The sequence below is a fragment of the Notolepis coatsorum genome (assembly GCF_963971535.1).
Source record: "Notolepis coatsorum genome assembly, chromosome: 10".
NCBI classification, from domain to species: Eukaryota; Metazoa; Chordata; class Actinopteri; order Aulopiformes; family Paralepididae; genus Notolepis; species Notolepis coatsorum.
The window spans coordinates 61762694-61790369 of record NC_140174.1 but is presented as its reverse complement, the minus strand read 5'-3'; the positions used below and the strand labels follow the sequence as shown (position 1 = coordinate 61790369).

Here is a 27676-nt window from a genome sequence, read left to right as displayed (position 1 = left end):
ATTTGTGTGTGTGTGTATGTGTGTGTGATGTGTGTACTAAGCTTATAGAGTTCGATTCAAATAAGGCAAAACTGCAAGTCTGCATGTCGTGCTTGAAAAATTAACCTGGCTTTAAGCTTGTTTATCAGGTTCCAGGGGTGTTTTATGCATTTTCCCTGTTACTGCCAGGTGTACGACTGTACAGGTGCATTGCCACTAAGCCTCGGACAGCGCTATTATTTAAGAATATGTTGACTGTATCATATGCCCAGCCTCGGGCAGCGCTACTATTTAAGAATATGTTGACTGTATGCCCAGCCTCAGGCAGCGCTATTATTTAAGAATATGTTGACTGTTTTTTCAAATTTTTCAAAAAAAATTATATTAAATTATTATTATATATATTTTTTTACCTTTAGGGGGGGGGGGGCTCGCGTTTAAATCTCACACAGGGCCTCGCATTTCTCCCAGACGGCACTGAGCGTCGGCTATACCTTAGAAACTATGTGTTGTTGTTTTTTGTTGTTTTTATGAAGGCTGAAAATATATTTCTTATCATTCTTTTAATGGGCTGTAATATGCTTGATTGATTGATTTACTGATTGATTGATTATTAAATGTTCATGTATTTTCATATTTTCATACAAAGTGCTCAACCCTCATGGGTTTATAAGTCACCAAAAATACTGTTGCAGTGTTCCATTATTACATTACACATTACATTTCATTATCTACATATGAATTACATAAATACAGATTACAACTCACTTAAACAAAGTATTCTGCCTTCTCTCCCAAGCTTGACAAACAAAATCTGCTACAAAAACGTTTCCTTCCTGAAGCACAACTCAAGTTGTTCATATTGATCCAGCTCAAGAAAATCAACATAAATGGAGGACATTTGACTAAAAAGTCCTTGTAAACAGGACAGTAAAACAAAAAGTTAACCTCATTCTCAATTTCACATCCAGATGTGCAGGTCCTCTATGCCAGTATGGGCTGTAATAAATCCAGATCTACAGGTACATGTACATACATACATCATCTACACTTGCGGATAACATTGTCCCCACGAAGAAGGTGAGGGTGTTCCCAAACCAGAAACCGTGGGTTGACAGTACTATCTGAGCGGCTCTGAAAACTCGCACCACTGCTTATAACCTGGGCAGAGCGTCAAGAAACATGGAGGAGTATAAGGCTACAGTATATACTCTGTGCAAGGCTGTAAAGCTTGCTAAGAGGACATACACTGACAAGATGGAGGCACAAATGGCACAGAATGACACAAGAGGTTTATGGCGAGGGCTACGGACGATAACTGACTACAAAGTCAGTGCCCCCTCAATGCGGAGTGCCGACACCTCTCTCGCGGACCAACTCAACTCATTTTACACTCGGTTTGGTGCAGACAGTGGCGACGCTAGCTCACTGGCTAACGACATCACCAACGCGCCGGCCGTCGTGGAGGGGGGGGGGGCATCCGCAGGGGGGCGGGGGCACTCTCTCATTGATGGAAGACAGTGTGAGAAGAGCATTTATGCGGGTGAACACCAGAAAGGCAGCTGGCCCAGATGGGATAACAGGATGTATACTTAAGTCCTGTGCTAACCAGCTAGCACCAGTGTTCACCACCATATTTAATCTATCCCTGGCTGAATCCATGGTCCCTGCCTGCTTCAAGGTGTCCACTATAATACCGGTACCAAAGAAATCCTCCCCAACAGGTCTTAATGACTACAGACCGGTGGCACTCACCTCTGTGGTCATGAAATGTTTTGAGAGGCTGGTTAAGGATTACATTTGTGCCTCCCTCCCCAGCGATATGGACCCTATGCAATTTGCATACAGGCCAAACAGGTCCACTGACGATGCGGTCTCCCAAGTACTGCACACTCACAGCACCCTCTCTCACCTAGACTGCCAGAAGGGGGGCTATGTGAGACTGTTGTTCATTGACTATAGCTCAGCGTTCAACACCATAGTCCCCACCAGACTGGTGGACAAGCTGATCAAGCTGGGTCTGAGCTCCGCTCTGAGCGCCGGGATACTGGACTTTCTGAGTGAAAGGCCCCAGGCGGTCAGGGTGGGGGGTCAGACCTCCAACACCATCACCCTGAGTATCAGGTCCCCCTAGGGCTGTGTCCTGAGCCCCCTGCTCTATTCACTATACACACATGATTGTGTGGCCAAGTTCAGCTCCAACTCCATAGTGAAGTTTGCGGACGACACAGTGGTGGTGGGGCTGATCTCTGACAACAACGAGAAGGCCTACCGGGAGGAGGTTCAGGTACTGGAACGTTGGTCCCAGGACAACAGCCTGCTCCTGAACATTGGTAAAACCAAGGAGCTGATCGTGGATTTTAGGAGAACACAGCAGGGGACACACACACCACTGAGGATAAATGGGGCTACCGTGGACAGGGTGAGCAGCTTCAAGTACCTGGGGGTCCACATCTCAGAGGATCTGACATGGACAACACACATAGACTCAGTCGTAAAGAAGGCGAAGCAGCGCCTCTACCACCTGAGACAGTTAAGGAAGTTCAGAGTATCGGGGAAGATACTCCAGTCCTTCTACTCCGGAGCTGTAGAGAGCATGTTGACTGGAAACATCACTGCCTGGTATGGAAACAGCACGGCACAGGACAAGAAGGCCCAAAGAGAGTGGTGCGCTCAGCTGAGCGTACTACGGGTATTGCACTACCACCCCTGCAGGTCTTATAACAAGAGGTGCAAATCCAGAGCCTGCAGAATAATGAAAGACCCTCACCACCCCAACAACAGCCTGTTCAAGCTGCTGCAGTCAGGCCTGCGAACACCAGCAACTAGGACAGAGAGACTTCGGCTCAGCTTCTTCCCCCAGGCCATCAGAGTCTTGAACACTGAACTCTCCACACACAAGCACACATGAGCACACACACAACACGCACACTGTATATGCTCACACACTAGCAGTCACTTTAGCATGAACACACACACATGCTGCACACACTCACACTCATGGTCACTTTACACAATGAAAGGTCACTTTAAAAACAAGAACGGGAGTGGTTTTTGTATAGTAAACAGATTGATAGCAAGCTAGCATAAGGAAGGACACATAGTATAACTGTAGATTGTATAGTATAGCATTGTATAGTAGTGTACATAAGACCCAGTGCCTCATCCGTAGCTAACAGTGTATTGCACCTTTGTAAACTTCATGTACATATATGTCACGCTCCCAGATCAGCTCATGTCTGGGAGAGAGAATGCCCCAGGCAGAGAGTTGACAGTTGTGTCATACCGCCATCTAGCTGTCACCTGCAGACGATGCAGTCAACACTGATCTTGCTTGGTCACATCAATAACATTCTACTGTGGCAATTAGTGTCTATAATTCAAGTGTTGTCTGTTTAGATGTTGGCATTCTTATTCTGTGTTTTTGTATTTAGCCTAGTCCTTGTCCCAGTATTGTTATTGTATTAGTTCTAGTGCCTTCTTCCCCCAGCTGTTTATCATTTGTAATCATTGTAATTAGTCTGGGTATATTAGTGTGTCCTGTTCCCACTTCCTGTGTGGCGTCATACCTCCGTGTTCCCCGTTCCTGTTTGTACCTTGCTGTCGTCTGCCTTGCCCTGCTGTTGTATTGAGTCTCAGTAAGTTATATTAGTATTCTGTTTTGTCATCTTTGTTTTTCGTGTCTCAGTCCGAGTTTGTACTTGCGCCAGCGCCGCAGTGCCTTTTGTTTTGTATTGTATTTATCCCTGCCTTGCTCCTGCCTTGAGTTCTGATATTAAAGAACACCGTTGAGAAGAGCAACCACTGTCTCCTTTCTCCTGTCAATCTGCATATTGGGTTCTTCTGTCATGCCTAATCGTAACACATATACCTGTTATGTCTTATTCTTATTACTTGTATTATTGCACAAATGTCTTATTCTCATCCTATTGGATTCTTATTATTGTATTATTGCATTATTGTATTATTGCACAATCGTTGCGGGCAACAGGGCAAGACCCCCGCATTTCACTGTATGCTTGTATGCCGTGACAAATAAAACTCCTGACTTGACTTGACTTGATCTATGCCAGTCGTTTTCAACTTGGGGTTCGCAGGATCATTTTGTGGGGTCGAGGAAAGATATACAAATACATCATCATGTTTATGATGTAGAGATGTTTTTTTTGTTCTTTTGACATAAGAATGTCTGAAGTCTAAAGGCCTTCTCCAATTATTAATCAAGTGAAAACGGAAACTAATGATCATTCTTTGGTGACAAAATTCACCATTCTGTCTCTGCTTGACGTTATTGGGGGTCGCAGATAGGCATTTGGATGTTTAGGGGTCACACATCAAAAAGCTTAAGAACCACTGCTCTATGCAATATGGGGATCTATGTCTGGTAGGTATACTGGTGGTGATGATACATTAATTTAATTGGTGTCGGGAGGGCTGGCTGCCCCCACCCTATGGGGGTATCTTGGCTATAGTAGCTAAACAGTATGGTATTTATATGCACCAGCCATCTAAATTCTTTTTTTTATTATAATAATATTGAGATATTTATTCTCACACTGGGTCTCAGTGAGCTTTTCTTTGTTACATCAATGTTGCAGTTGTATCAGTTGCTTTTGTCATTGTTCCCTCCAGAAGAGGTGTGGTTGAGATGGCTCCACTGATAGCGTTTAGTGCTTATGGGGATATAGATGATATCTGAGATTGAGAGCTATCCGATTTGCAGGCTGCCGTTAAGAGGCCCATAAACACAGAAATAGGCTATCACCACTCTCTCTCATCTCAAGGACCACCACAGCCAAACACACAATCTATAGGTTCAAACAGTGTTGCACAGGCATACTGTAAGAGTGTAAGGTATTCCTCTTGGGAAACAATTTATTCAATATTTAAGATGTATCATGACTTTTCAGAAGTTTAATTTTCTAGCCCAAAGACTGGTGCAGCTGGATAAAAGCCCTGAAATGTGCTTCAAATTGTAAAAATGGATACCGGTACATCATATGAAAGTAGAACTTGGGCACTAAGGTTGTTCCACTGTCAAGCTCCATTAGAAGCTACCCAAACAGGACAGAGTACTTGCCCAGTCTGGGTTAGTGTTAGTAAGCTCAGGCAAGGTCTTGGGGAATTCTTGTTAAAAATAACTGTACCAATGGGAACCAACCATTGACCATTTGAACAATGCTCCTCGCATACAGCATGTCCCCATAAGACACACTTTCCCCCCCTGAACAGACAGTTTATCCCCTGAACAGATACTTAACAGACACGTTGTGTTTTATCTGCAGATGGGTTACGCCAACCTAGACCAGACCTCTGCAGGCATCCATACCCGTCTGTACAGCAGAGCCTTCATCATTGACGACGGAAAGAGGAGGGTGGTGTTTGTTACAGTAGATATAGGAATGGTTTCACAGAGACTACGGCTGGAGGTGAGTTAAATTAATCAACCGTTAAATTGCAGTAAAACTACTAGCCTTAATTGAAAGGTTTTCCATGCTATAGTTAAACACAAATGTTCTGTATTGTGCTATGCATGTACATTCCAAGTTACAACTTACAACCCACTTGAATTTGAACCCTGGTCCCCTAACATCTACCAGTCTGTCAAAGGATAATCCTCCTGGCCAAGTTAAATATTTATCTATTTATCTATCTCCCTCTCTCCATCTTAGGTTCTGAAGGCGCTTCAGGCTAAGTATGGGAACCTGTATCGTCAAGACAACGTGGTTCTGAGTGGGACACACACGCACTCTGGCCTGGCCGGGTATTTCCAGTACACACTGTTCATGATCACCAGCAAGGGATACATCAAGTCCTCTGTAAAGCCTCTGGTTGAAGGGATAGTGAAGGTGAGTTGTTTGTTTAACGGAGTGTGTGTGTGTGTGTGTGTGTGTGTGTGTGTGTGTGTGTGTGTGTGTGTGTGTGTGTGTGTGTGTGTGTGTGTGTGTGTGTGTGTGTGTGTGTGTGTGTGTGTGTGTGTATCAGGGTCCCCCATTTTCAATTCATCATAACATACATTACATACATGACATACAGATAGACAGTACTGTTACATCCAGACATTTATGACATACCAGATCTACAAATATACAGTACTGTTTAAGAGTACAATGTCTGTCATATATTGTAGACCCTGGCGTTGGAAACTCTGATTAATAGACAGTTTCTAAGAAGAGAGTACTGTTACATTATATACATTTGAGAGTATATACATTTGAGGGGGAAGAAACTGTACATTGGAGGAGGTTGGGTAGGTGGGGTGGGGGGCGACGGTGAGTGGGTGGGGTGGAAGGCGGGGACTCTGTCTGTAAATAAACAGTACTGTATATTTGTATATCTTGTATGTCATAAATGTTATGATTTGACTGCCTCTTTGAACTGCTCAGGCAAGCGATACCGGAGTCTCAGGGAAAGCACAGAGATACTCAGAAGGAGCTTCTATCCCCAGGCCATCAGGATCGATGCTCAACGACAATAACACTATGTAACAAACCATCAAATACACTCACAGCACACACATCCACACGTACACACTTACTTTAAATAAACAACTCACTGTAGCACCCACTTTAGACACTTTAACACACTTTATATGTATTGGTAAAGAGATTTGCACTACAACTGATACCTTACCCTAAGTTGTACCTCATCCCACTTCTGCATTGTACTGTATATTGTATTGTAACTCAGTAACTTTTTCTCTACTCTGCATTGTATATTGTATATATCATGCATATTGAACACTTTTGTTTACACTTTCTATTTTATACTTATTTTATACTTATCTATTTTTATCTAGCACACTCTCAGGAGCAAAACAGAAAGAAGCATTTCATATAAAAGTATTCTGTATTTTTGTATGACAACTAATAAAGAAACTTGATTAATTGAAAATGGGGGACCCTGATGTAAACAAGTCTTTCTCTGGTTTGCATCCCCTTAACAATTGTGTGTATTGAGCCGTACTGTATTGTACCCATTCTGCAATCTGTTAAATAAAATGTTCAATCAATCAATCAAACCATACAAGCTAGCTGTCTAGTTAGCTTGCATTAGCTCACTCTAATTAGCTCGCTAGCTAGATTGCTAGTTAGTATGATAAGCCAAAAGCTTATCATAAAAAAACCCATATATTGACAGAATCATTGGTCCAAGTCATAACTGGTAGCTAGCTAATGCGATCTAGCTTGCTAGCATGAGCTATCTTACTAACTACATAGTTAGCACAAGCTAGCTTGCTAACTAGCTAGCGCAAGCTAGCTTGCTAAACAGGAAGCTGACTTGCTAACTAGCTAGCGCGAGCTAGCTTGCTAAATGGGTACAATACAGTACGGCTCAATACACACAATTGTTAAGGGGATGCAGACCAGAGAAAGACTTTCGTCTTGTTTACATCAGGGTCCCCCATTTTCAATTCATCATAACATACATTACATACATGACATACAGATAGACAGTACTGTTACATCCAGACATTTATGACATACCAGATCTACAAATATACAGTACAGTACTGTTTAAGAGTACAATGCCTGTCATATATTGTAGACCCTGGCGTTGGAAACTCTGATTAATTGACAGTTTCTAAGAAGAGAGTACTGTTACATTATATACATTTGAGAGTATATACATTTGAGGGGGAAGAAACTGTACATTGGAGGAGGTTGGGTAGGTGGGGTGGGGGGGGGGGGGTGAGTAGGTGGGGTGGGAGGCGGGGACTCTGTCTGTAAATAAACAGTACTGTATATTTGTATATCTTGTATGTCATAAATGTTATGATTTGACTGCCTCTTTGAACTGCTCAGGCAAGCGATACCAGAGTCTCAGGGAAAGCACAGAGATACTCAGAAGGAGCTTCTATCCCCAGGCCATCAGGATGTTCAACGACAATAACACTATGTAACAAACCATCAAATACACTCACAGCACACACATCCACACGTACACACTCACTTTAAATAAACAACTCACTGTAGCACCCACTTTAGACACTTTAACACACTTTATATTTATTGGTAAAGAGATTTGCACTACAACTGATACGTCATTGCACCTTACCCTAAGTTGTACCTCATCCCACTTCTGCATTGTACTGTATATTGTATTGTAACTCAGTAACCTTTTCTCTACTCTGCATTGTATATTGTATATATCATGCATATTGAACACTTTTGTTTACACTTTCTATTTTATACTTATTTTATACTTATCTATTTTTATCTAGCACACTCTCAGGAGCAAAACAGAAAGAAGCATTTCATATAAAAGTATTCTGTATTTTTGTATGACAACTAATAAAGAAACTTGATTAATTGAAAATGGGGGACCCTGATGTAAACAAGTCTTTCTCTGGTTTGCATCCCCTTAACAATTGTGTGTATTGAGCCGTACTGTATTGTACCCATTCTGCAATCTGTTAAATAAAATGTTCAATCAATCAATCAAACCATACAAGCTAGCTGTCTAGTTAGCTTGCATTCGCTCACTCTAATTAGCTCGCTAGCTAGATTGCTAGTTAGTATGATAAGCCAAAAGCTTATCATAAAAAAAACCATATATTGACAGAATCATTGGTCCAAGTCATAACTGGTAGCTAGCTAATGCGATCTAGCTTGCTAGCATGAGCTATCTTACTAACTACATAGTTAGCACAAGCTAGCTTGCTAACTAGCTAGCGCAAGCTAGCTTGCTAAACAGGAAGCTGACTTGCTAACTAGCTAGCGCGAGCTAGCTTGCTAAATGGGTACAATACAGTACGGCTCAATACACACAATTGTTAAGGGGATGCAGACCAGAGAAAGACTTTCGTCTTGTTTACATCAGGGTCCCCCATTTTCAATTCATCATAACATACATTACATACATGACATACAGATAGACAGTACTGTTACATCCAGACATTTATGACATACCAGATCTACAAATATACAGTACAGTACTGTTTAAGAGTACAATGCCTGTCATATATTGTAGACCCTGGCGTTGGAAACTCTGATTAATAGACAGTTTCTAAGAAGAGAGTACTGTTACATATACATTTGAGAGTATATACATTTAAGGGGGAAGAAACTGTACATTGGAGGAGGTTGGGTAGGTGGGGTGGGGGGGGGGGTGAGTAGGTGGGGTGGGAGGTGGGGACTCTGTCTGTAAATAAACAGTACTGTATATTTGTATATCTTGTATGTCATAAATGTTATGATTTGACTGCCTCTTTGAACTGCTCAGGCAAGCGGGTGGGGTGGGGGGGACTGTACATTGGAGGTGGTTGGGTGGGTGGGGGGGGGGGGTTGGGTAGGAGTGGGGGGGGGGAGGTTGGGTAGGAGGGGTGGGGGGGGGACACTGTACAACTGTACAAACAAAACTGTACATTGGAATATTGACAAGACCATACTTGGTAATTTACTGTATATTGGAGGGGGTTGTGTTAGGACAATTACAGGGGCCAGAAGAAGTTTATGCCTGTATTTTTTTTACTGTTGTGAAGCACTTTGAACTGCAATTTGTATCTGTATGAAAAGTGCTATACAAATAAAATTATTATTATTATATTATTATATTAATATGTATTAATATGTAATATGTACCTACACAAATAGTTTTTTTTGTCCATTGAGCACATTAACTGTATGTTATCTCTCCAAACAAACAAGCACACGTCGTCAAGAACATGTCCTGACTTGCCCAAGCCCAGAGCTGCTTAAAAATATACTGAATTCTGTGGACCCCACGGTTACCAACGTTCTAACCGCATTCGCCCATCCCCCAACGCTCTAACCGCATTCGCCCATCCCCCACACAGGTGCAATTTGATTCAGACAGAAAGACTGATTGACTAGCGTGCTGGTGGTGTAGCAGCAGCAGCAGTACATGCTGTACAAACATATCGATATAGGCCAGAGGAAAAGATGAAATGGATACGAGGTAAGCAAATAAAAAAAAGCACATTTTGAACATCCCCTTAACAATTGTGTGTATTGAGCCGTACTGTATTGTACCCATTTAGCAAGCTAGCTCGCGCTAGCTAGTTAGCAAGTCAGCTTCCTGTTTAGCAAGCTAGCTCGCGCTAACTATGTAGTTAGTAAGACAGCTCATGCTAGCAAGCTAGATCGCATTAGCTAGCTACCAGTTATGACTTGGACAAATGATTCGGTCAATATATGTGTTTTTTTATGATAAGCTTTTCGCTTATCATACCTACTAGCAAGCTAACTAGCAATCTAGCTAGCGAGCTAATTAGAGTGAGCTAATGCAAGCTAACTAGACAGCTAGCTTGTATGGTTTGATTGATTGATTGAACATTTTATTTAACAGATTGCAGAATGGGTACAATACAGTACGGCTCAATACAGACAATTTACAAACCTCAGTGCCTTTGAAGTGCAAAAAGAAAGGATTAGAATTTTCATTCTGCCACATGACCAATTTTACCATTTTGAAACCCAAGATGATGTAGGTTAGTTTTCCTATCCCAAAAATGAACTCATATTTTAATTCCCCATTAAAATGGCCCACCCTAATGCACAAAGCCTAATGAAAGCTATCTGGAATGTAACATCAACTGTTTTTTTTTATTTAATGCCTACAGTCGGACAGCACAATCGACCAGGACCAGGTGTAAGCTGCTGCACCACAAGAAATGTTTATCCGGGGACATGGAAAACGTAAAACAGGTAAGGATAGGTCTGTTTTTCAAATGTTGCACATTTAAGAGATATGAATATATGAATTGAAAATGGGGGACCCTGATGTAAACAAGACAAACATCTTTCTCTGGTCTGCATCCCCTTAACAATTGTGTGTATTGAGCCGTACTGTATTGTACTCATTCTGCAATCTGTTAAATAAAGTTTTCATTCATTCATTCATTCATTCATTCATTCATTCATTCATTCATTCACACGCTAGAAATAAATAACGCCTACATGCTGGCTTTGTGTGTCTCTGTCATCACATGCATCTGTACATATCCCTTACCTACTCTTACTACTAGTTATTATATCTATCTGTACATATCCCTAGCCTACTCTTTCTATTACTATATCTGTACATATCCCATAGATTTCTATCCCTAGCCTACTCTTTCTAGTTACTATATCTATATCTGTACACAGGGACGTGCACAGGACTTTAGAGGGGCAGGTGCTCAAATCCCCTTAATGCCAACACTAAATCGCTAAATTGCCCATTCAGACAGACCAATATGGAATAGCCCATAACCAGGATCACTATGCAAAAAAGGGGGCACAGACAAATGCCTTTTCCTTTAAAAAAGTGACAGAGGAGACAGTGCTTAAAACGCTTCTGGAGCTCAACCCTATAAAGCTACAGGAGTAGACAACATGCCCGCTAGGTTCCTTAGGGATGCAGCTCAGGTTATTTCACCCAGTATAACGCATATTGTGAATCTTTCCATTGAATCGGGAACGTTTCCAAGTGAGCTTAAGCTGGCCAGAGTAATACCACTTTACAAAAAAGGCAGCAAACAGGACCATGGTAACTGTAACTGAGGGGTACAATTCCCTGACTGTATTACTAGATATGATACTTACTACCACTACCTTTGTACTTAATATTCGGCCACCCAGTACACGGCATAAATATATTATCATGAACACTCTCACGTAGATGAAACGGATCCAACACAAATGTACGAATTAGAAGCAGGTCTTTATTTCCTACACAGCGATGGTGTGTAGAATAAACACTTAATCACTTAATTACATTTATGAATTGAAATAGTATGCACTTTTATGGCAAGGAGTATTCGTCGGTATATCAATAGATAATGTCCAATCTCTGAAGGCGCAGGTGGTAAATATACGACCTGGAATAGTTAAGGAATAACAGCAATGATACTTTAATGATTATAGGCTGGATACACTAGAGGGGGTTAATCCGGTCGCTTGTAAGCCGACAGGAGTAGGAGGGGGGGGGGGTAGAATCCAGCTGCCTCGTCCGGCCAAGGGTATCCCAGGAGAACCCACTGTAGTGCCGTTCAATGCGCCGGCGATCCTTGGACCACAGATGAAAGCAGGTGGACTCTTTGTGGGCCGGCTCTCTCCGGTCCACGGGGGAGAGATGTGGAGAGACCTCGTCTTGCAGAGCGTCTCCTCACCTTGCGTCCTCTCCAGGGGGGGGGTTCCAACACACGGTAGTGTCGGGGGTCTTTATCCATAGAATAATCAAAGTATCCAAAGCATAATCCGTGCCTGGGAAGGCGGGCTGTCGTCGGTAGAATAATCCGGTATACAGGTCCACTCGCTCGTCGGCTCTGGGGCTCCTCGGGTGCAGCTTCACATAGGGTCAACCACCCTGGGTAAGCAGCCAGTTCTCTGCCCGAAACGATGGGGTACTGACTACGGTAGTATTCTCACCGCACAAAGCACTATATATTAACAGACTATTATTAGCTTAATAGACTACGTCCAACTCGACGATATAGTGCCAAATATGACTATTCAAATATTAATATACACAATGTCTCAATACCGATGGTAGGCCGAACTTGGCCTTACTCCCACACGTGGCATCGCGGGGAGGCTTTACGTCTGTGACTCTATTGGAGGGTAAGAAACTGGACTGAAAAGAAAGTCCTACTTTAGTAGCGCAGTATATATACGCACTATGAACAAATAGTCCCATTAGTGGTGCGGTAGCCAAATTCCTACGCGGAACTAGGACTTGTTCGTACATGTCGAGCGGTACGTTTGAACTGGGTCTGAGGGGTATGGCAGCCTGGCACCAAGGTCTCGACCAATAGTAGAATGGAGACTATTATGGGATGTTCAGTAGGCTAGAATGGATATTCAATGCATATTGTACAAGGAATATACAAGGGATATCAGGGAATATTAGAGAATATACAAATACAATTAAATATATATATATAAATAAATATATATATTCGGTTTAATCTGGCCCTTCACAACAGCCACCCCCTGAATAGGTCCCAGACCTAATCAGTTAAACGGAGACAGATTAATCGCGTTGTCTATTTACACATAAGGGTTTGCTGTAGGGGTCAGTCAACTTCACAAAGTCATAGGGTTGTAGGGTCATGGTCATCATCGATTGTGTCTGGGAGTCGAGGCAGTTCTATGAGCCTTGCCACGGGACGGGTGTAAGTGCGACCCTGGACGAGCACTTCAGCTGCTCGGACCTTGCCGTCGGCACCGGTGATCACTTTGCTTACGTGGCCGGCCGGCCACATAGCTCTGGGCAGTGATTGATCAATAATCATGACGACTGTTCCTTCTGTCAAATTGTCTCTCTCCTTTACCCACTTCTGGCGGGTCTGTAGAGACGGTAGGTAGTGCAGTAGGAAACTGTTCCAAAACTTGTCGGCTAATACTTGGCTGTACCTCCACATTCGTCGGCCGTTCGCTTCTTCAGGCCGGTACATTGTCTGGGGTAATGTGGGATCTAGCCGCCCCATCAGGAGTGTGTTGGGGGTAACTGGGTCGATATCCGCCACATCACTGGAGACATATCCGAGGGGCTTCGAGTTAAGTACTCCCTCAATCTCCGTGAGGACTGTCATTAGGACTTCTTCCGCCACAGTCTGGGCCCCAAGTACTGCGTACAGGGCTGTCTTTATGGAGCGCACTTCTCGTTCCCAAGTGCCACCGAAGTGGGGTGCGTTTGGGGGGTTGAATTGGAAATCAACCTGTGCTGGAGCGAGGTGGGTCTTAAGTTCTGGGCCCATAGCTTGGAAGCTCTCTCTCAGCTCTCTTTCGCCGCCTTTAAAGTTTGTCCCATGATCGGACAATAGGGTAGACGGTCTTCCTTTCCGTGATATGAATCTACGGAAGGCCATAAGGAATGAGTCTGTGCTCATGGTCGGGAGAAGCTCGATGTGTATCGCTCTGGTGGTCATGCATTTGAATACAATACCCCACCGCTTCTCGGTTCCTCTTCCTTTCTTTATGTGCAGCGGGCCAAAGCAGTCCATACCCGTTGAGTGGAATGGCTTGTCACCGATTCGGAGGCGACATGGAGGAAGGTCAGCCATCCTTGGTATGCTGGGCTGCGCGCGCCACTTGCGGCAGTCTAGACATGTTCGTTGGAAGCGTCGTACCGCCTCTCTTCCTTGTAGGATCCAGTAACGACGTCTGATTTCCGCGAAGACTCTTTCTGCTCCTGCGTGATGTACATCCTCATCGTATTTCTTTATAATCAGCTCTGTGACCTTGTGTCGGCTGTTCAATACGATCGGGTATTTAATGTCATCCGGTAGATTGGGGGCTCTGCGTAGGCGACCACCCACTCTGATGAGGGTGTGAGCGTCGCTCTCGGGGGCCAGGTGAATTAATCTGCTGTCGGATGGGACGGGCTTTCCTCCCTGTAGACAGGCCAATTCATCGGGGAACGAGTCTCTCTGGGCTCGCTGCAGTAGAAGCAATTCTGCTTCCTCGTAGTTAGCCGCTGACATATCAGCGGGGGACTTGCACTCCGGGTGGTACCGCAGGAATGTTCTTTGTTGTGCACTCTCTATGGACGTGCAATCGTTTATGTTAGGGTCGGTGGAGGCTACGGTGCTCAATCCACAGAACACAGACTTCTTAATTTCCACCTCCTCTGGACTTGCTTCCCTCGGGATAGGCATGGGCCACTGTCCTTCCGGGAGTCTTAGGAATGCGGGGCCGTCACTGTAGACATTGCGACGGGTGAGGTCATCCAGGGGCATCCCCCGGGTGATGACGTCAGCTGGGTTCTGTTTTGTATCAACGTAGCGCCACTCTGTTTCTCCGGTTAACTCTTCGGTTAAGTCTTGAATCTCGGTGACTCTGACTCCCACGAAGACTTTGTACTTGCATGAGTCCGATTTGATCCAGGCGAGTACCGTCGTGGAATCTGACCACAGGATTGTTCTAGACACCGGTATGGTGAGCTCACGTTGGATGAGCGTGGCTAGGTGCGCTCCGGCTAGGGCTGCGCAGAGCTCTAGACGTGGGATAGATTGTTGCTTGCGTGGGGCTATTCTCGAGCGGGCGAGGACAAATGCTGTGTAGATCTCTCCCCCTTGGTCTTGGGCCCGCAAGTAGGCTACTGATCCGTATGCGACCTCTGAGGCGTCACTGAAGACGTGTAAGTCCGTTTTACATGTCTCTGGCCTCACCGTGGGTGGGAAGTAGCTTCGGCGCATATTAACGCCTGGGAGTGAGTGGAGCTCCATCTCCCACTCTCTCCAGGTGGATGCAAGGTGTGCGGGAATGGGGTCGTCCCAGCCCTGGTCCTTGTCCCACAATGCTCGTACAATCATTTTTGCCCTGGTGGTGTACGGTAGAATACATCCTAGCGGGTCATATTGTCGGGCGAGTGTTGTGTACACACTCCGTCTGGTGGTCGGCGCCGCCGCCGGCCTTCCCTGCTCCGTAGTCAGGGGCTTGTGTCTGTAGTGAAGCGAATCTGTTTTGAATCGCCACACCAATCCCAGGGTCATCTCCTGGGCTTCTCCCGGGATTGTAGCCATCCAGGTCTCGCTGCTGGCTGCCTTGTCCTCGGAGGAGAGGCTGCGCAGTACTTGCGGATCGCTGCTGGCCCACTGCCTGAGATCAAAGCCGCCTTTGATCAATGAGGCGCGGAGTTTAATCAGGAGAGCCTTGGCTTCTTCCTGGGTTGAAAGGCTTTGTAGACAGTTGTCTACGTAGAAGCTGTTCTTTACGCTGCGTCGGACCTCTTCGTCCGCTGCTGGGTCCTCTGCTACATGTTTCTGTAGTGCAAATGTCGCACAGCAGGGGCTGCACGTCGTTCCGAAGGGGAGGACTTCCCATTGGTAGATGGCTGGGTGCTCATCTCCTGGCTTCTCTCTCCATAGGAACCGTAACAGGGGCTTGTCCGCCTCTACTAATCTCACCTGCAGGAACATTCCTTTAATGTCCCCGCTGATGGCCACCTTTTCCTGGCGGAAGCGGAGTAGAACGCCGAGTAGGGAGGGGCCGAGTGTGGGACCGGGCAGTAACTCTTTATTCAGATTTTGGGATCCGATCTGGTAGCTGCAGTTAAATACTATGCGGTCTTTACCGTTGTGATGGACCTTGTGGTGGGGCACGTACCACGATTCAGTGGTCTGGTCAGCCTCTTTAATGTCCATCTTTGTGACGTGTCCCGCTGTGATGAGCTTCTCAATCTCAGCGCGGTATACACTCTCTTGGGCGGGGTTCTTGGCTAAGCGCCGCTCCGTGTTCAGCAGGTACCGTTCTATGGCGTCTGTCTTGGCGTGGAAAGTAGGCATTCCTTCTCGCCGCAGGAGTGGCGTGGCGTATCTCAACACGCCGTTGACCGGGACTCTCTTGGTCCCTGTCTCGAGGAGGTGAATGGCGTAAATGTCATCTTTAGAGCGAATGTCTTTCTTTCCATTCTTAAAGGGCATTTGTTCCAAGCTCCATAGCCGCTCTACGTGTTGCAGGAGTGCGGTTTCTCCCTCTGTGACTCGGGAGTGGAGACATCTAGTGGCTGTACTTCGGTTGAGAGATTTGGCGAGCGGGCCTTGGAGAGTCCATCCCAAACGGGTCTCGACTGCTGCAGGACAGCCTCGGGGTCCGGTATGAACCCGGTCTATCGGGACAATGAGGTCTGCATGGTCGGAGCCTATCAACAGGGTCGGCATAGCATTGTCTATGAGCGGGATCGGTAACTTGCGCAGATGTGCATATTTCTCCATCAGCTTGGCGACGGGGTATGTGTACCGCGACAGTCCTATTTCTTGGCTGGTGAAAGCGTCTGCAATCTGGTACCGTCGCTCAGGCTGGCTGCTTGCTGCGATAGAGAATGAGACATTCTCGCCCTTTATCGTCTTCAAATCTCGTCTTATTGTCCGAATTGTCATTTGGGTTTCGCTTCCCCGCAGCCCTAGCTGGGCCGCAGCGGAGGCGAGCAGCAGGGTCTTCTCTGACCCGTCATCGAGGACGGCGTAAGTGTCCAGGACTTTATTCTGGTAGCTTAGTGTCACACGCACTACTTTTAGGAGTACTCGGGCTCCACTGCTGCTGGCGGGATCGATGTACATGACGCTCGCTTTGCGGCTGGATGGTGCAGGTGAAGGGCGCCGTCTGTTACTGTCGTGAAGTATGTCCAGATGGGCTCCATCGCACTTGGTGCACCTTTTCTTTAAGCGGCATTCGGCTGCCATGTGTGAGCGCGCACAGCGAAAACAGCGCTTGTTGGACTTTATCCATTGACCTGCTTCCTCCGCGTTCAGCTTGGGGAAGGAGTCACATTGCGCTAGCCAGTGTTCTTTCTCACAGTAGGGGCACACTATCTTCCACTTCTCCGTTCTGGAGGGGGTACTGTGGCTCCTGCTGCTCGGTACTGACTCCGATTGGTGCATCACAGTCACCGATCTTCTTCCATCATTTAGTCGTCTGGTTCCTTCTCTGGAGCCAGGGGTGCTCCGTCCGAATGTATCTAGCCGTAGGCTGCTGACTTCTCTCGCCAGGAAGTCTGCTAGATCGAGGAGGTTCGGTTCGGGGCCATTCGGGTCTCTGTGGTCCCTCTGCCGCCTAAAGCGCTCCTGACGAGCGGGCGGCAGCTTCTCCAGGATCCTTTCCACATTTGAGTTGGCGTAAAGTTCATACTTCCCCTTCTCTCTTTGCGCTCCCAACATCCCTACCAGGGACTGCACTCTGATGGACAGGTCGTCCAGTGCTCGATTGTCTATTGCTGGGGGTAAGCGGTCGATGTGTCGGATCTCCTGGATCACGTAATCCCATATGCGCCCATACCTCTGGTCCAATGCTACCAGCGCTGCTGTGTATGGGGTGGTGGAAGTCGCGTAGGCGAGCGCTATATTATGTGCGCGGGGCACCTTTAAGTGCTGCAGTAGGATGGCGTATTTGTGGCGTTCATCCAATACATCCACCAACATGGTCTCCAGACACATGCGGAGTTCTGTATACTGGGCCCGGTTCTCTTGGGTGAAGTCGGGTACCATAGGCGTGCCAATGTATGACGCTGACTGTGGATACATCGGCGAGCGTTGGGGGGGAGGCCTCCTAGGCGAGTCTCCTCCCGCTCCTTGGTATGGGCGGGTACCATGGCCCGCTTGTCCAGGTGCTGTTCCTCGGTGCGGGTCGTGCGTCGTGCTCACCCGTGTATAGAGTCGGGGGTCTGTAGCGCAGCTCCGCGGGAGTATAGCCTGGGCTGTACCGGACCTCCTGGTCCGGTAGAGTACTGTGCTGTCTTCGGGCGCGGTTCTCCTCCTCTTCCTCTTCGTCTTCAGTTAGGTCATCCAGTGCTTGTAGTCTCTGGTTTAGCCTCTCCACAGGATATGCTGCTCCTTCCCGGTTGCTAGGTCTCGCTTGGACCGGTGGGGGGAGGTGGTCTGTGGGGGGTATAGACCTCGTCTGTTGGTCAAGTTCAGGGTTGTTTACTCGGCTAGGGGATGCCGCCCTGGAGGTGTGTCTAGACGAGTTCCTGGAGCCTCTGGCGGAGGGAGAGGGTGTTGTCCGTCTGATCAGCTGTTCTATTAGTTGCGCTTGCTGTCTGTCGCGCTCTGCGTCCCGTAGAGCACCAGCAGCTGCTCGCTGGCTGTCTGCTCGGTCTCGGGCCACATTCTCTTCCATCTGAATGCGTCTTATTTCCAGGCGTATGTGCTCTTCTTCGCTCCGTTGCTGTATCTGCAATCGATCGCGTTCACCCTGGAGTCTATCGCGTTCAGTAGAGGCTTTCAGGCTGACGAGGAATGCCTGCTGTAGGGTCCTCTCTGCCTCGCTGGGAGAAGGCGGTTGTATAGGGGAGCCTTCCCTCGGGGTACTCCTTGCGGAGCCTTGGAGCTCTATCTCCACGGTGCTCTCCCCGTCTTCTTCCGTGCCGAGTTCTCTCTCGGTAGCGTTGTATTCCTCCCGGGACTCATCGGGGACTACTTCTTCAGTACTGGCGGGGTGTGAAGTCATGTCTGGTTCCCACTGGTCCCCACCGTGAACTTGGTCAGTTACATTAGAGCCCGTAGGGGCCTCTATGGTCGGGGTAGTCTGGGCGTTGGGGTTAGACATACTTTTACTTTCTAGTTTTACCGCGTTTACTGTTAGTAGAAGACTAGGTTGTTGACTGACAGCGTAAGCCTCTAAGTACTGAGGGAGCCGTCGTTCGCGTTGCGGGCGTTGGTTAGGAGGATCGTTTCGTGGAGTGTTCATCATAGGCCATTTCAATATTAATAACACTATATTAATATTACACTAATTACCCTCCGGCTCGAAGGACCAATTGTAACTGAGGGGTACAATTCCCTGACTGTATTACTAGATATGATACTTACTACCACTACCTTTGTACTTAATATTCGGCCACCCAGTACACGGCATAAATATATTATCATGAACACTCTCACGTAGATGAAACGGATCCAACACAAATGTACGAATTAGAAGCAGGTCTTTATTTCCTACACAGCGATGGGGTGTAGAATAAACACTTAATCACTTAATTACATTTATGAATTGAAATAGTATGCACTTTTATGGCAAGGAGTATTCGTCGGTATATCAATAGATAATGTCCAATCTCTGAAGGCGCAGGTGGTAAATATACGACCTGGAATAGTTAAGGAATAACAGCAATGATACTTTAATGATTATAGGCTGGATACACTAGAGGGGGTTAATCCGGTCGCTTGTAAGCCGACAGGAGTAGGAGGGGGGGGGGGGTAGAATCCAGCTGCCTCGTCCGGCCAAGGGTATCCCAGGAGAACCCACTGTAGTGCCGTTCAATGCGCCGGCGATCCTTGGACCACAGATGAAAGCAGGTGGACTCTTTGTGGGCCGGCTCTCTCCGGTCCACGGGGGAGAGATGTGGAGAGACCTCGTCTTGCAGAGCGTCTCCTCACCTTGCGTCCTCTCCAGGGGGGGGGGTTCCAACACACGGTAGTGTCGGGGGTCTTTATCCATAGAATAATCAAAGTATCCAAAGCATAATCCGTGCCTGGGAAGGCGGGCTGTCGTCGGTAGAATAATCCGGTATACAGGTCCACTCGCTCGTCGGCTCTGGGGCTCCTCGGGTGCAGCTTCACATAGGGTCAACCACCCTGGGTAAGCAGCCAGTTCTCTGCCCGAAACGATGGGGTACTGACTACGGTAGTATTCTCACCGCACGAAGCACTATATATTAACAGACTATTATTAGCTTAATAGACTACGTCCAACTCGACGATATAGTGCCAAATATGACTATTCAAATATTAATATACACGATGTCTCAATACCGATGGTAGGCCGAACTTGGCCTTACTCCCACACGTGGCATCGCGGGGAGGCTTTACGTCTGTGACTCTATTGGAGGGTAAGAAACTGGACTGAAAAGAAAGTCCTACTTTAGTAGCGCAGTATATATACGCACTATGAACAAATAGTCCCATTAGTGGTGCGGTAGCCAAATTCCTACGCGGAACTAGGACTTGTTCGTACATGTCGAGCGGTACGTTTGAACTGGGTCTGAGGGGTATGGCAGCCTGGCACCAAGGTCTCGACCAATAGTAGAATGGAGACTATTATGGGATGTTCAGTAGGCTAGAATGGATATTCAATGCATATTGTACAAGGAATATACAAGGGATATCAGGGAATATTAGAGAATATACAAATACAATTAAATATATATATATAAATAAATATATATATTCGGTTTAATCTGGCCCTTCACAACAGTAACTACCGGACTGTGTACATCTTATGTGTCATGTCCAAGGTCATAGAAAAGATTATATATGAACAAATTTATCAATATATTACATCCCATAACTTGCTATATGAATTTCAATCAGGTTTTAGAAAGTCCCACTCCACAGACACCTGTCTTCTGTTTCTAACAGATCACATTAAGAAAGAGATAGACAGAGGAAATCTCTGTGGCATGGTGATGTTAGACCTACAAAAGGCATTTGACACGGTGGACCACATTATCCTCTTAAGGAAGTTAACAGCGATATGTTCTAATGATATGGCCACAAACTGAGCCAGCTCATACTTGAGGGGAAGGGAACAACGTGTAGAGGTGGGAGGGGTCCTTTCAGATCTGAGGACGGTGGACTGCGGGGTCCCTCAGGGAAGTGTGCTGGGGCCCTTGTTCTTCCTCCTTTATATAAATGACATGCAGTCAGCCTGCTCATGTGATCTCCTGCTCTACGCAGATGATTCGGCTCTCATGGTGTCAAATAAAAGCAAAACGGATATTGAAAGCAGACTTAGCATGGAATTAGGGAATGTCAGTCAGTGGCTGTCAGAAAACCGGCTGTCTCTCCATTTAGGTAAAACAGAATCCATTTTATTTACTACCACTAGGAAACAGAAAACACAGGAAGGTTTCAAAATACAGTTAGGTAGCTCAATGGTCACCAGTACCAAATCAGTGGTGTATCTAGGGTGTACTTTAGAAAACACACTCTCAGGGGAAAGCATGGCAAAACAAGTGGTAATAGCCAAGGTCAACACCAGAATAAAATTCCTAGCTAGAAACTCAAAATACCTGGACAGGAAAGCTCTTAGAGCACTTGCAGGGGCACTGGTTCAGTGTCATTTTGACTATGCTTGCTTGTCCTGGTATGACAGTGCCCCCAGCAACTTGAGAACTAGACTTCAAACTGCCCAGAACAAGCTAGTTAGGATAGTACTGCAGCTCCCCACTCGTACTCACCTAGACCAGCCCCACTTCAACAGCCTGGGGTGGCTGAGGGTGGAAAAAATAGTATCAATGATAAAGCTATGCCGAGTATATAGAGTTTGTAAAGGGGAGCTACCTTCAAGATTACTTTCAGTATGTAAGGAACAACCATAGCCATGAAACCAGAGGTAGAGACACAAACATAGTTCCATTTAGATTTAGACTCATTTCCTACGGCCAGCAGACCTTCCTTTACTCAGCAGCAGTACTGTGGAACAGCCTGCCCAGCAGCATTAAACAGGCCCCCGGGTTGCGTCATTGCTTTACCCAAGCGGTGCATGCTTCCACGTTCCCGTTTTGCGCTCTGATTGGCCACTGATGTTTCTGGTCGCACCAATCGTGTGACGGCAAGTTCTTTCCCCGGTTAAGCTTAGGCACTCTTTCAAAGTTGGTTAAGGTTAGAGTTTGTCTTAGAGCATGGCGATAGAACGGTTAGGGTTAGGGTTTGCTGCTGGTCGAGGCGGAAATGGGCGCGTCACGCGATTGGGCGCATATGTCACATGACCAGAAACGTCAGATTAGCAAAACGCATGAACCGTTTGTGTAAAGCATAGACTCCCCCGGGTTAACTGGCTTCAAAAAGCATGTATGATCATGGCTATCGGCATAGGAAAGAGAGGGTAGCATTTTTTATTTATTATTCTTTTATCTTCAACTGTATAGGCTATGCATATTGTATCTTAATGTTTTATGTTGATGTTTTTATGATGTTGTTTTATGTTGATGTATGTCCTGTTTTTTAATACCAGGGACCATGATGGAAATAAGTGCTTGCATTTTCATGTTTTTATCCCTTGGATGATGTCTCTAAACCACAATAAAATCAATCAATCAATCAATCAACAAACTCAGTTTTTTTAGGGTCATGACTACAGACATGCAAAGCTTCATTCCAATTTCAATTCAAGTGTATTGTTTTTCACCCTTAGGAAAGAAGCCTGGATTCTGAAAGCGACACAGACAAAATCAGTGCTCATGGATCACATTCTGGTGAAGCTGATGACCCTGATGACAGCATATTTGTAAGTTTTCATATTGAAAGTGGGACGAATAATGGGGAGCATAGCATATTTTGTTTTGTTTATACAATTACCATTCTGCGAAATATGAGTCACTGTGGCACAGACTGGACCGCTGGTGAACAGCTGTTAGAACGGGCCATTCAGGTGTTCAGAGCAGAGCGTGATGTGCACTGAAAAGTGTTTGTCGCAATATTATTTAAAGGGGACATGCATTATAAATGGCTTTTTTCTGTGTTTAGCATGAAAATAATCGGGACGTTCGTGAACAAAACATCACTAGCAGCTAGTTTGAATAACTTTGTATACTCCAGGGTAGCTTTACTCCAGCTGGAACTAAAGTCTGATTTAACACTTGATTATATTTACTAGGGATGTCCCGATCACATTTTTTTGCTCCCGATCCGATCATGTGATTTTGAGTATCTACCGATACCAATCTTTCCCGATCCGATCAAAAAAATAAATAAAAAATAAAAAAACTTTAAATATATATATATTTTTTAATCCCACTTTCTCACATTACATTCACCCTGAATGTTGCTGTTATTCAGGTGAAAAGTTAACTTCATTCAAGCGAGGCATTGCAATCCTTGACATAAATCATTTGATGTATAATTAAATCAAAGGAAATGCGTTTGGGTCTGAGAGTGTGGCTGGTCTGCCATTCTGCAGCTGGATACTATTGGTTTGTTTTGGCAAAATTCTTCTGCTCTGTGTGACAATAAATAAATGAATATGCAATTTAAAACCAAAACTAATGTTTTTAAAGAACATCAACCTTAAACTTGAACTCTGACAGAGCATTTCATAGCCTTACCCCCTGACCAGTGTTGTCTTCCTGCAATAACTCATGCATCGCAGGATTTCAGCAGTGGTGAAGAATATATTCTGTCAAGTTCCGAGGAATCTCTGTCGGGGGAACAGGAAACACTTCCTCCACATCTTAAAAGTGAGTTTGATGGAGACATAGCAGATACCAATAAGGGCTTTAAAAATAAATAAATACCAGTGTTTGTTGTGCCTTTCTGTAAGAGAAGGCCAACCCACCCTATCATACAGGACACAATGGTGAGTATCATATCTGTCACCAGTAATAAATCTAAGAGCTGAGTGATATGCAGAATCCAGAGGTTTAAGAGTTGATGCCGCAGCATGCCTATAAATTACATCACTATAGTCCAAAACTGATAAGAAGACTGATTCAACAATTATTTTTCTACTAAATAGAGGAAAATTGGATTTGTTTCTGTCAACAAAAAGTGATCACTCAAGATGCACGTGGAGGCACAAGCTGTCCTATTGGGATGGGATCACTAAAGACGGATGTTAAAGTCGGGTCTGAATAGGGCCTAAGTGATAACACCTGACAGCAGGAGATAGTCTGACAGCAGGAGATATGGGCCTGTAAATATTTACTACATGTACTTTAGCTTTTTAAATCTCCAGTTAATGTTGAATACATATCAGGTTGGCTACCAAATGAGTCATAACATTGAACAAATGTTTTTTATTTTCCCTTTTTTAACATAAAACTAGACACAATACATTAATAGTAGAAATCTATGATAAATCACAGGACAATGACCGACATAATAATAACAATAATGACAGTCCAATGAGTCATACAATTGATGCTGTTTTAAAAATGTATGTTTGACCTGGTGTCAGAATATCGGCATTCAATATATTTCTTTAAGAAATTACACCTTTGATAAAAATAATAAGCTCATTGGTCCCTCAATAATGTTTTATGTCACTTGTCTGTATGCCTGATTGTCTTTTCTTTCTTTCACTAGAATCCAGAAAGAAGAGGAGTTGGACTCGTGCGGAGGTCAAAGCTGTTGAAAATACACTAATGACATTTATAAAATCTGGTAAAGTACCAAGAAAGTTGGACTGCATTGCTTGTATTACAGCTTCTCCAGAAGCACTGATGGAAAGAAGCTGGACAGCGGTGAAGTTTTATGTAAAAAATAGGATCACTGCCCTTCAACGTGAAAGTGCAAGGAGAATTTATTGAACAAATACAAATATTTGCTCCTAGCATTTGTTTGAACGGTTTCCTACATGTACAAGCCTATTCAGAGTTCCTATGTACTATCCTACACCAGTTATAGGCTTGTTTAATAGAATGTTACATTTATGCATTTGGCAAGGACAAATGTAAGGTTTGTTCTAAATCATTGCTGATTTGAGCCTCCTATAGGCATAGAGGGTAACAGGTAGGGATGGGTACCTTTCACATTTGAACCGATACGGTACCGATACCTGTGAATCGATACCGGTACCCAACGGTACCTTTTTTCAGTACTTTAGTCTAAAAAAAAATTATTTACCTACCTCAGTCGTGAAAAAAAAAATCCTAACTTCAAATAACTACAATTTCGACCGTTTTCGGCTTGCCATTGCTCCAACTGCTTTGTTGTTGAATCAAGTCAAATCCTAGGTAAGCATATATTGTGCGTGTGAACGTTGACATGAAAATAAAAAAGGTAAAAAAAAAAGGTAAAAAAAATATATATATATTTTTTTCGGTATCTCACTTGAGTCGATACTCGGTAGTACCGACGTGTTTCGGTTCGGTACCTCAAAAGAACCGAATTCGGTACCCATCCCTAGTAACGGGTAGTGTATACCCGGTACAATCTGTTGTCTCTGTGGATTCCCCCACCAGCTGTGTCTTGCCGTCATGATTGGTCATGTATATATTTAAGTTCTGGTTTCCTGGTTTTCTTTTGCAAATTAAGAGGGACAGAGTTGTCTGTTTTGCACATCCAGTCGCCTGAATAAAGTTGATTCTTGGTTTAACACCGCACTTGGGTTCATCCTGTGCTTCCATCCTGTGCTACTCAAGAAAAGAAAAGAAACCAGAACTTAAATACATACATGACCAATCAATCAACAACAGACTGTGACAATTCAAATAAAATAATGGTTTCATTAGGCAATTTTCCAAATAGCAGGAGTGCATTACGTTGTGAAATACCTGTTTTTGGGACTTCACAGTCAGACTCAACAGTTATTCTCTTATGTGTTAAAACAATGAACAAATACAGCACTGTACCTCATTCATCTGTAAATTCTAAAGTTTGCAAAGAATTTAGAAAAATATGTTAATATGTAAATATATGTAAATATGTTAATATGATACCCATTTGGGGGTCATCGCTGTCATACTCTGTTTCTCTTCTCTTATTCTTTTGGGTTGAAGTTGTACCTATAGACGCAATGTCCATCAAACTCCTCACTTTTTCACCATATTATTATTATTATTATTTGGTAGTCTGTAGTACTGTCTATGGACACGGATGTCATGGCCAAGAAAATTTGCCAGTATGTCTATTTCATTATCTTTCAGGTTGAGAACAGTTGACAGTGTGGATATGTGCTTTCTCAGCTTTGTTGACGACAGGGTTTCAGGATGCTTCGCCCCACATTCCTTTGCAATCCGTCTGATTGCATCAGATCCCCTTAAATGATTCTCTGTCTCAGGTCTGGAGAAGAAATAGGGATTTTCATCAGGAACACCAGCGGCACGGCGATGTATAACCAGGGCTTCCATTGATGACATCATGTCCGGTGTTAAGAGGATGGGTACTTTATTGTTTCTTTTCCCCTTATTTCGATGCGTTGGAAATGCTTACAGAGCTTTTGCTCTAACTCTGAAAGTCCTCCTGCCAGATCTGAATGTACACTAGACGTATCTCTAAGGGTGAATGCACTCAGATGCATTTTGGACACCTCACCCTCTCTTCTGCGATTGAACAGTGTTGTGAAGGGCCAGATTAAACCGAATATATATATTTATTTATATATATATATTTAATTGTATTTGTATATTCTCTAATATTCCCTGATATCCCTTGTATATTCCTTGTACAATATGCATTGAATATCCATTCTAGCCTACTGAACATCCCATAATAGTCTCCATTCTACTATTGGTCGAGACCTTGGTGCCAGGCTGCCATACCCCTCAGACCCAGTTCAAGCGTACCGCTCGACATGTACGAACAAGTCCTAGTTCCGCGTAGGAATTTGGCTACCGCACCACTAATGGGACTATTTGTTCATAGTGCGTATATATACTGCGCTACTAAAGTAGGACTTTCTTTTCAGTCCAGTTTCTTACCCTCCAATAGAGTCACAGACGTAAAGCCTCCCCGCGATGCCACGTGTGGGAGTAAGGCCAAGTTCGGCCTACCATCGGTATTGAGACATCGTGTATATTAATATTTGAATAGTCATATTTGGCACTATATCGTCGAGTTGGACGTAGTCTATTAAGCTAATAATAGTCTGTTAATATATAGTGCTTCGTGCGGTGAGAATACTACCGTAGTCAGTACCCCATCGTTTCGGGCAGAGAACTGGCTGCTTACCCAGGGTGGTTGACCCTATGTGAAGCTGCACCCGAGGAGCCCCAGAGCCGACGAGCGAGTGGACCTGTATACCGGATTATTCTACCGACGACAGCCCGCCTTCCCAGGCACGGATTATGCTTTGGATACTTTGATTATTCTATGGATAAAGACCCCCGACACTACCGTGTGTTGGAACCCCCCCCCCCTGGAGAGGACGCAAGGTGAGGAGACGCTCTGCAAGACGAGGTCTCTCCACATCTCTCCCCCGTGGACCGGAGAGAGCCGGCCCACAAAGAGTCCACCTGCTTTCATCTGTGGTCCAAGGATCGCCGGCGCATTGAACGGCACTACAGTGGGTTCACCTGGGATACCCTTGGCCGGACGAGGCAGCTGGATTCTACCCCCCCCCCCCTCCTACTCCTGTTGGCTTACAAGCGACCGGATTAACCCCCTCTAGTGTATCCAGCCTATAATCATTAAAGTATCATTGCTGTTATTCCTTAACTATTCCAGGTCGTATATTTACCACCTGCGCCTTCAGAGATTGGACATTATCTATTGATATACCGACGAATACTCCTTGCCATAAAAGTGCATACTATTTCAATTCATAAATGTAATTAAGTGATTAAGTGTTTATTCTACACACCATCGCTGTGT

At 44.9% G+C, this 27676-nt stretch overlaps 1 protein-coding gene across 1 annotated transcript in view; it reads left to right on the top strand.

Annotated features, from left to right (window-relative positions):
* asah2 (N-acylsphingosine amidohydrolase 2) overlaps positions 1-27676 on the top strand; it is a gene marked incomplete at both ends in the record, with an annotated part of 101171 nt that overhangs the window by 1819 nt on the left and 71676 nt on the right. The window contains 2 exons of the mRNA XM_084323053.1: positions 5265-5408; positions 5652-5828. Of these exons, the coding sequence (XP_084179179.1) occupies positions 5265-5408; positions 5652-5828 (321 nt within the window). The remainder of the gene's footprint in view (positions 1-5264; positions 5409-5651; positions 5829-27676) is intronic.